Source organism: Pteronotus mesoamericanus, unplaced genomic scaffold, assembly GCF_021234165.1.
Source record: "Pteronotus mesoamericanus isolate MK-2021 breed Mesoamerican mustached bat unplaced genomic scaffold, CSHL_Meso_final contig_702, whole genome shotgun sequence".
Lineage (NCBI taxonomy): Eukaryota > Metazoa > Chordata > Mammalia > Chiroptera > Mormoopidae > Pteronotus > Pteronotus mesoamericanus.
In genome coordinates, this window is record NW_026555239.1 from 3428606 (window position 1) to 3438845 (window position 10240).

Genomic DNA, 10240 nt, shown 5'->3' on the forward strand with positions numbered 1-10240 from the left:
GCGGACCCCAGCCCGGGCTCCCAGAGGAGCTCGCGGTCCAATGGCAGAGGCAGAAAGTCTCGTTTGTCCCTGAGTAGGGACATGGAGGCCCAGAGAGGAAAAGAGCTCCCCCGGTCCCGCCCTGCACCCTGGGCAGCCCGCCGGCCTCTGGCCCAGATCGCCGTGGCCCCTGCCAGTCCTCTCCTCTGAGCATGCGGACCAGGCTGGCAGAGACCTGGCGAGCCTCTAGCCGCCCCGCCAGCACCCCACCTGCCTGGAATCCCTGCAAGGCCCCCTTGGTTGCCGGCAACCCCCTTCTATAAGCAGGCAGGTGCGGCCTGCTCGCTGTCTGAGCCCAAAGGGGGCCCCAGCGTCTGATTCTCCGACTGAGGCCCCCTGTGGGCTCCAGGACTCTCCGGCCCCGACCCCGGCGCCCTTCTCACACGCAGCCCGCTTCTGGTCCTCTCTCCGCCTCCCCGCAGCTGCTCCTCCAGACCGTCCCCAGGGCAGGCGCCCCCTACTGCAGGTCTCTGACCTTCAGTCCTCATCTGCTCCCTCGCCCAGGGCCAGCCAGCCCTTCTGAGGCATCGCTGGCCATGGCCTTGGGGTCTCCTCAGCCCAGGCTCAGGGAGCCCCGAGCCATGTCTCTAAGGGTCCCTTGCATTCAAGTCTCCACTGCACTTCTCACCTGCGCATCCTCCCATCACCGGCCTGAAGCCTCGCTGCACCCCGGCTCCCCCACGCCCAGGCGGGCACCGTCGCCCGGCAGCCTCCCAACCCTGTCCCTCCACCCTCACGGTCCCCGTCTTACTGTTTTGAGTACGCGGTATTGACACACACGAACCGTCATTGTAAGGTCAGTGAACGTTCACAAAGCAACACCCCCCCGGTATCCAACACCAGACACGGAAACGGTAACCGGAACCCAAAGGCCCCCGTCCCAGGGCAGCCACGACCCCGACTCCTAACACCGTGGATGGTTTTGCCTGTCTCTGAACCTCACATAAGTCGAATCTTACAGTATCGGGGTGGATGCTGTGCTGAGCAACCCAGGTTCCCTCCCGGAATGAAGAGTGTTCCCGGCTGCTGAGTATGCTGCTGGAATGTGGCCCTCCGTTCTAAGACCTCTTTAGGGCTGCCTGGGCTGAAGGGCTGCCTTGCCCAAGGTCATATCTTCTTCCAGGCACAACCTGCATCCGGTGACTGATCGATGTGGCTATAAAGGCCCGGCCATGCCAGCTCCAGGCCATCTTGTCCTGTGAAGAGGCCGCATCACAGCTTAATTCCTCCCCTGTGGCTCAGCTGTCCAATGACTAAATTCCTGCAAATGATGTATGAAGCACAAATATTCCATGCCATTTTTGGGAACTCCCGCTAACCGGCAGAGAGTGCTGCCCCACTTCCATCCATCCGCCTTCCTTCTGGCTGGAATGCAAATGTGATGCTGGTCCTTGAGCAGCCATCTTGGGCCATGAGGCAGAAGCCATGGGCTGAGGGTGGTGGAGCCATAAGCTAATAAGAACCCTGGTTCCGATGATCCTGTGGAGCTGCCACACAAGCCCTGGGCTGCCCACCTCTAGGCTTCTACACAAGTGAGAAATGAACTCCTGTCTTGTTTAAGTCACTTTTTTTTTTTGTCAGTGCTATTTGCTACTGAAATAAATCCCAAGTGATAGCCCCACAATAAATGGCGTCAGCACCCACCAGTTCCAGGATGAGCAAGAGGCCAATAAAACTGTGCCCTCATCCAGTAAAAAGAATATAGAAAGATGATTGTGCAAAGAGCTTTGGGGTACTGTGAACTGTTGACTCAGTTTCATGTAGAATAAAACTTGCGTTTCTCCAAAAATACTCTGCCAGCTGCACCATCATGCAATATTTCATAGGTCTACTTCTGCTGCTGGTTTTAGAACTAAAAAGGGCCAGCCACAGTACTTCCGCTAGGGGGTCCTGCAGCCGGAAGGAGCCTGTCCTTAGAGTTCAGCACACCTGCACTGGCTGTGTAGCCTTAGGCAAGGCCCCTAACCTCTCTGAGCCTGTCCTTAGAGTTCAGCACACCTGGACTGGCTGTGTAGCCTTAGGCAAGGCCCCTAACCTCTCTGAGCCTGTCCTTAGAGTTCAGCACACCTGCACTGGCTGTGTAGCCTTAGGCAAGGCCCCTAACCTCTCTGAGCCTCAGGTTTCTTCTAGGTAAAGTGCAGGTGGTGTCCTCTTCACAAGCGTGAGCTGAACAAAAGCATGTGCAGGAAAGAGTCTCCTGCTGGGCTTGGGGCTGTGCAGGTGGGCAGGAAGTGCCAGTTCCCATAGAGGCTTTTTACCCACAGTCATTCCGATCCTCCTCCTTTTTTGGTAGAGGAAACCTGATTTTCTTCAGCCCTCAGTTGACCTTGTGCTATAGAGAGAGTGAGGCCCTTCCCACCCCCTGAATCTTATGCCAATATCAACTGGTATAAACCAGCCCTGGCTGTTCCATTCCCTTTGCTAGTCATTGGAGTACGAATGGGCCAGTGACAGGGGAAGTCAGGTGGACAAGGGGGCTTTTGAGAAAGTTTTCGTAGACACAAAAGAGGGACAGTCTCTTTTCTGTCTTTTTGCATCAGCGCGTAAGGCTGTGATGCTTGGGGCAGCGACAGCCATTTTGAGGTCAGGAGGAAATAAGCCTGAGACCAAAGTCAACACACAGGATCCTTGAAGATACAAAGATGTTGATAAGCTGCTGATTTAACCTATGTTGGAGGCACCCTCTCCCCAGATTCCTTGTTCCTGGTGGCAGACTCTCTTAACCATCCTCTAGTATCCATTCTTCTTGTCATCCACTTAGTAATAGAACATACTGAGTTTTAGCTGGATATTTGGCCCCCTGATGCACACTATACTCCCTATCATCCTTGGCAGCTGGGTGGGGCCATGTGACTAAGTCCAGACCAATGGGATGTGCACGTCAGCGAGGCCTGCAACTTCAGGGTTTATCTTCCTAAAGACATTTGCCTTGAACACTCTCCCCGCCTTCCCATGACCTGGAAAATGCAGCAGCTGGAAGCTCTCTCTTGGGGATGGCAGAGTGGTCTCATGGGTCTCGGAGAACACCTCGGGGCTGTGAGGTGAGAGACAAACAATCTCCTACCTCCTTTAAGGGGCTCCATTTGGAGTCTGTCCGTAGAGCAGCTTCCCCATGCCCTCGCCAGTACCTCACGGGGGATAATCATGCCCTGAGTCTTCTGGCGGCTGGAGGCCTCTTCCCTGGTCTTCTCTCCTCGCAAGCTGGTGGGGACTGAAACTGGGCTCTGATGTTTCTTGGCGGTGCACGATGGCTGTGAGGAACGTCTTCCCGCTTGGGGGCGCCCCTCCCACCCCCACCCAGGTGCAGTCTCGCCCACTAACTTGGTTCCTTCCCGCGGCTGTCCCTGCCCAGGGAGTGGATGTCCCTCTACCCTGCCGAAGCCCAGATCAAACCTGATTCCTCAGCCAGTTGTTAGGTCCCAAAGCTGTGTCCGGTCCTGACCCCCAACCTCACAGCAGGATTCCCAGCATGCCTTGACCAGGCCAGCCCACATTAGGACAAGCAGAGATTTAGGAACAAGCGAGCCGTGAAACCTGACTTTCAGGACCGCAGCCCGAGGTCAATCACTCATCCCAGGTTTCTGTGGGCACTCAGATGGAGGACATTCCATTTAATATTTAAACAAGAAGTTGAATATTGATGTGGCAGCAAGCGGAATTATCCTCTTACCCCAGAGCCTGCGCTGGGCCAAGCAGGGAAGGCTCGTTAAATAACCGACTGCAAGCTGGGCCGGGGCCCCTGCCGGGCCACTCACTGCCCCCCGGCGAGGGGCTGGGTCCTCATCTTCTCCCCCAACTCCCGGACAGAAACACCTGCCAGCAAGCAACCTCAGGCAGGGTTCCTAGGATCTGATTACTGTCCCCAGGCAGGCTTCCATCAAAGTCTGCCCCTCCCTTTTCCTCTCCTTTCTGAGAACTCAGTTCCACCTCCTATGTCAAGGAGGGGCAGCCTGAGGCCACCAGGGAGCAGGACACTGAGTTCGGGATGGGACAGAGCAAAGCGCAGGGTCTCTCTGGAAGGGGGGTCAAGCAGAGGGGGCCCAAGGAGCGCTCTGTGCTCTGTCTGTGGGTGCACAGGGAGGTGAGGGGAAGCCGTGTCCAGCTCCTCCAGCCAGCCTTCTTCCTGCTCTGAGCTTTGTCCCCAGGATAGCCAAGGCCTGGGTTCAAATCCCAGTACTGCCCCCTGCTTGCCGAGCCACGGTTTCCCCATGCAGAAAGCCGAGGCGTGCTGTAACAATGTGCTCCGCGCCGGGCACCGTGCTGGCTCATTTGGCCCACACGACCAGGCTAGGAGGTAGAAACCATCCATCCCGTTTGCAAGAGGCAGCAGGCAGCGCTCTGGCTGGGGCTTGGCCACCAGGAGGCAGGGAAAGGGGGTGTTCGGCTCCCCGTCCCTGCCCTGGGCATTAGGACAGTTGCTCCAATGGGGCAGAGAGGAGGGTAAGAACAAGCCCCGGCGCCGGTGGAGGCGGGGTCCTCGAGGCTGCTTGGTGAGGTCACCTGTCTGCATCAGCCTTTCTCCTGTTGCCTCCGCCCCGCCCACACGCACCCTCCAGGAGCTGCTGTTGTTTCTGGCCAGCTCATCCCCTCTGGTTTACAGCTGCTGCATTGAGAGGCTGGCTCAGCAAAGTCCAGCCCCCTTCCCACAACCCACCGCCCACGGTCCAAGCTGATGCATGGAGGGTCCTCTGTGCCCCACCCTGTCCCCGCGATGCCCACTTTCTCAGAGAGAAGGGTGCCAGGAACATCTGAGAGTTCTCCCGCTCTTGGCCCTGCCAGGCATGACGTGAGGAGGCCGAGGCCAAAGCTGCCTCTTGGACTGTGTTTCCAAAACATGGTTCTCTGCGGAGGCCTGTAAACATTCTGGAAGCCCGCTCTCCTGCAGTCTGGCTGCAGTTGTTCTGGCCTGGCATGACCTGACCCTCTATGAGTTAGGTGTCGGGGTGGCAGAGGGCCTTCGGCTCTACATGGACAGGAACTTCTTGAGGTCCTCAACAGAGCTACATGGGCGCCTCCCACTGGGAGTCTGAGCCCAACCCCAGAAATGACCCTGAGAGGGTCTTGACACAGCTCTGCCCTTCGAGATGTTTGGAGGGACGGGCCAAGAACCCAGCAGTCATGGAGGATGCCTGGGAGCTGTGGGGCTGGAGGTGGGGCAATCAGGGAAGGCTTCCTGGAGGGGGAGGCCTTATGGGAAGGAACAAGGGTTTGCTGGTGAAGACAGTTGGGAAGAACACTGACTGTAGAAGCAAAGGCATAGAGTATCAATATGTGGACATTAGGGCAGGGAAGGGAGTCAGGAATATACAGTTTAGGTCCTGGCTCGTGTAGTTCAGTGACTGAGCACCAGCCTGTGAACCAAAAGTCCCCAGTTCAATTCCCAGTCAGAGAACATGCCTGGGTTGCAGGCCAGGTCCCCAGCTGGGGGCGTGTGAGAGGCAACTGATCCATCAATGTATCTCTCACACATTGATGTTTCTCTTCCTCTCTTTCTCCCTCCCTAAAAAAATAAAATCTTAAAAAAAAAAAAAGGAATATACAATTTAGTGTGGATTGAGGGCAAAGTTCAAGGCTGGAGAGGCAGGCACGGCCAGATCCCTGAGGGCCTTGAATGCTGAACCCAGGAGGTAGGCTTTGTGCCCTAGCAATAGGCAGCCATAGAAGAGTTTAGGGTGAGGGAGGGACACTGTCTGTTTCATTTCTCTATGGTGACATATAGTAGACACACACTATATGATGGCCAAATGACTAATTAAACAATGCTTGACTTAAGAGGTCATTTCACTTGTTTAAGTATATATACATATGGTTATATATATTATTTGTATATTGAAGTAAAATCTGCTTATTCTAAAAAAATCAAGACAGGTGAAATGTTGTGGTTAGAGAAATAAATGACATGCAGTCCACTGTCTGCATAAAAAACACCACCTGCTTTTGAATACCCCTGGAGCCAGGGAGCTCACTACCTTACCAGGCTGCCCACAACCGTCTGCCGGCAGAATCCAGAGGCCTCTAGACAAAGAGCAGCACGCAGAGCCCCAGAGTTCCTGGCAGCGCCCCCAGTCCTGCCGGGGAGGCATTTTGCGGGACCGTCCGGCTCTGAGGCAACTTCCTCAGCACCGACCAGGTGGGGGCCTCACCCTTCCAGGCGCTGACCTTCCTCTGACCCAGACCTTCTGGTCTAGGCCCGATTTCAGGCAAGTCACCTCCAGCCCCCGCAGCGCTTCCCACCAGCAGAACAGAGCTGGAAGTGCCTTGTGAGCGAGTGCGCTTTATCAACCGCAAAGCACTAGACATCCGTGAGTCGCTTTGTTATGTTTATTATTTTCCTCTGTTTATTATCAGCAGGGTGGGAATGTTTTCTTTAAAGGGCCTTTCCCAAGCCAAAAACACCCCACACCCCCATGCCCCCAGAGTGGGCAGCTGTCACCCTTGCAACATCTGTGGAAAGAAGGACAGGGCGGGCACGCAGGACCTCCCTCCAAAGCTCCCCAGGTGAGCTGTGGCAGCCGCTTCAGCCCAAGAAAAACCCAAACCAGGAAAGAGCCAAGCGCCACCCCAGGCCCACGAGGCTGGGCCTGCTCACTGCTCTCCCCTAGTGGCCTCCTCGTCCCGCAGCTGGGGCCTCGCCTTGCCCTCCCCTTACCTTGGCCACCTGGGCCCCAAAACGCCTGGCTTCCCTGTGATGCCTGGAAGGCGCTTTGATGTTCACAGCTTCCACGTGTTGTCCAGCAAACCCAGGGTGCTCCCTGCCCCACCCCCTGGCTCATTCCAGCTGATTCTGGCTGGGGGCCCTTCCCCCACCACTCGAGGCCTCTGCCCTCAGACAGCACACTGGCCGACAGGGTGTCCCGCCAGCCTCACCCCGGCTCGAAGGCAGCAAAGCCCAGGGTCGCAGCAGCCCGTCCAATAACACCTCTCAGAAAACCTGTCCCCTGCTCCCCACCCCTCATCTCGCCTCCCCAGGAAGGGCGGCTGGGCGCCCTTCTCCCACCGGATGCTGGGTGCTAGCAGGCCCCTCACAAGTACATCGTCATGGCCTTGTGCGTTGTGGGGCAGTAGCGGGCGTGGAGCTGGGCCAGCAGCGCCCTGGATGTGGCCTCGAGGCGTGTGCCCTGGCTCTTCTTGTTCCACACGTGGACAGCGTAGGTGCCGTTGAACAGCCGGGGCAGCTCCTCAGGGCTGACATCCTCGAAGTACTTCTTCCAGTTCTGCCAGGGGATGGGGTAGAAGGCCTCACAGGGCAGGACCGTGATGCCACGGCAGGCGTGGCTCTCGCTCAGGCTGCGGATGGAGCACCACTTCTTGAAGATGCGTGTGAGCAGCTGAGGGCCCTGGTGGCCCCAGATCCAGCCGTTGTAGTGGGCCACAAAGTCACTCATGCACAGCGCCAGGAACTCGTGGGAGCGCTCAAAGGACAGGAAGGCGCCGTTGAGCACGTACCGGGACTGGGTGCCCAGCGTGTTGGTCAGGTTCCTCAGATTCTTGAGGACGATGAAGTCCGTGTCCAGGTAGATGCCCCCGAACTTCCACATGAGCGCCAGCCGGGAGGCGTCGGAGAGCACGGGGAGCAGGTAGGGCTCCCACCGCCGCTGCGAGGCCGCGTACCAGGCCGCCAGAGGCGTGTCCCGGAACAGCTCCTCGAGGTCCAGCGGGAGCATCCGCACGTTGGGGAAGCAGCCCAGGAGCGAGAGGCCCAGGTGCCGGGGCCTGGAGGCGTTGCCACCGGGCAGCCCCTTCATCAGGACCATGACCTGGGACTCGGGATGGGCCCTGGCGGCCGACTCCACCGAGCACATGAACAGGAAGTTGGGGTTGGTCCGGTCTGAGGTCTCCAGGAAGAAGATTCTGCCTGGTGGTGGGGCGCTGGGGGAGCGGGTGGGGGGCACCAGATGGGGGCAAGGGACGTCGACAGGCAGGTTAGAGTATTGTCCTTGGCTCCTGGGCTCCCCCACAATGTGCCAGTAGATCATGATGGAGACCAAAAACATGAACTTGAAGCCGATGATGAACAGAGTACAGCCCCGCTGGCTCGGGGTGCCCCGGAGCAGCCACAGCAGACAGTCCGAGGGTCTGAACATGGTCTCCCCGGTGACACCAGGAGCCTCCAGCAGGAACTGGCTGGTCTGCAAGACATGAGCACCACATTCGAGCACCACAGGGCTGCTGGCACCCTGGCCCAAGAAAACACTTCCTACACACGCAGCCACAGCCACGGGCCTGCCGGCCGCACTGCGCCCACCTCCCTCCTCACCTGGAAAGTGGGAGCAGGGGGCGTGGACTGAGACCCCACGGCCTGAGCCAGCAACACCTATAAGCTGTGGCCATCAGGGTCCCAGGGTAGGGCCTGTCAAGAGTAATGCTTTCGCCACGGGGCTCACAGGCCTGGCTGCCCGGTCACGCCTGTGCCCCTCAGCAGGCCAGGTTGGCCGCCTGCGATGGCAGGCCCAGTGCATGTGTCCCTCAGCTCCACAAACCAGGCCTCGAGCTGGTCCAAGAGGGCAGACTGCCGAGTCGCCTCGGGGACCTGCAGCGGGAGCCACGCCCGGGGCCGTGGCACGCAAGCGCCCTCAAGGGCAGGAAGGGTGAGCTCTGGGCACGTGCGGGTGGTTGCCAGGCTCCGAAGCCCTTGGCTCAGACACGCTGGGGCCTCCTGGGCCCCTGGCTTCCCCAGCCCCTGCCCTGGGCTGTGCTCTTCCTAGACACGGGCCTGGAAAGGGGAGGGAAGGGGAAGCTGTGCTGTAGTCCCTGACCTTCGCTAGTACCGCCGCCCTCGGACCCTCACCCTCCGCTGGTGGTGGCCACCCAGCCAGCAGCCGGAAGCATTCCTGGTGCCCTGCATGAGGCAGGGAGGAACAAGATAGGCTTGGGCCTCATCCCCAAGGGGGGGCTGTGTGAATGCCTGAGATACAGCTGCGGGACCTGGGGCAAGTCACTCGCTCAGCCCTCTGAGCCTCCACATCCCCACCTGCAAGACAGGGACACTCGAACCCACCGGTTGGCCGTATTCCTTCACTCACTCCATATGCACTGACCGCCTGTTCTGCACAAGCCAGGCGACCTTCTCAGCGCCTAACACACCTTCACTCATTGAACCCTTACGCTACCTTATGGGGTCATCACTCCCATTTTACAAGTGAGGAAACTGAGGCAGAGAAGTCTGGTAACTCACACGGAGTCCCACACTCAGCGAGTGGCAGGGCAAGGATTTGAACCCGGGCCACCTGGTTCCAGAGTCTGTGCTCTCCCCACTGTACCATCCTGCCTGGGAGGGAGAGAGGGCAGCCCATGTGCACACGCACCTGTGCTTGTGGGGGCCAGTGCTCACTGGCCTGGGCTCTGCTCATTCTCAATAGAATTCCAGCCACCGTATGTTCCGTGCCTTCTGAGTACACGATGCCAAATCCACACCCACTCTGGCCCTCAGTAATCCCAGGGGGGAAGTTGTGTCACTTCTACACTAGAGGCCAGGAAGCTTGGGCAGAGGCACTGGACACAGTCTGGGGGCCGCGGGGAGCTAAGAGCAACCGCTCCCAGGACAGGTGGGGCTCATGGCCGGAGTGGTGCCGAGAGCCTGGGACTTGAGCAACTGGGCCCTGCCCTCCCCCGGAGCCAAGACCAGGGAACCGCGAGGATGTCAAGGGTGGGAACTGACCAGCCCGGGCGCCCCATGGCGATGAGCGGCGATCTGGGCAGCCTGGCAGGCTTCCTGGAGTCACGCCCTGGCTCAGCGGCCAGCCTCCTCTGCCAACAGGAACACGGCTCGTCCACACGCTCTCCGTGCCCGCAAATCCATCTGCAAAAGATGGTGAGAGACCCAGTGAGGTGGACCGCAGGTCCCCCGAGGGCTGGGGCTCCTCGGACGGTGGTTCGCGCCCTCTCGGCCGCACGGGGAGAAGGGGACAGCCAGGCGCAGGCCTGCCCTGGGGAAGCGGCCGGCCTATGGGGAGACCATTTGAAGAAACAAGGACAATACACTCGGTGACGGCTGAAATGGAGCAAATTGTCCAGCAGAGCCCGGAGAATGTGTCACCTTCCCGGGAAGGTGACAATTGATGAGGAGGTTGACCAGACAGACCTCCGTAAGTGCCATCGGGGCCTGCACACCTCTCTCCCGGTGCCTGGCTCAAGGCCTGGCACACAGTCATCACACAGGAAAACCACTCTGTGTCATTCATTCGCTCACGTGCTGACTCGC

At 58.7% G+C, this 10240-nt stretch overlaps 1 protein-coding gene across 1 annotated transcript; it reads right to left on the minus strand.

Moving 5' to 3' along the window:
* Positions 1–7061: 7061 nt before the first annotated feature.
* A4GALT (alpha 1,4-galactosyltransferase (P1PK blood group)) lies at positions 7062–9836 on the minus strand. The gene is made up of 2 exons (XM_054582562.1): positions 9698–9836; positions 7062–8168 (listed from the first exon to the last, which is right to left on the minus strand). Exon 2 carries the CDS (start codon positions 8121–8123, stop codon positions 7062–7064), a length of 1062 nt encoding a protein of 353 aa, XP_054438537.1. The 5' UTR covers positions 8124–8168; positions 9698–9836.
* Positions 9837–10240: the final 404 nt, after the last annotated feature.

Excerpts from the sequence above, each read along its gene's own strand:
- A4GALT (XM_054582562.1), bottom strand. The coding sequence starts at position 8,123 with ATGTTCAGACCCTCGGACTGTCTGCTGTGGCTGCTCCGGGGCACCCCG.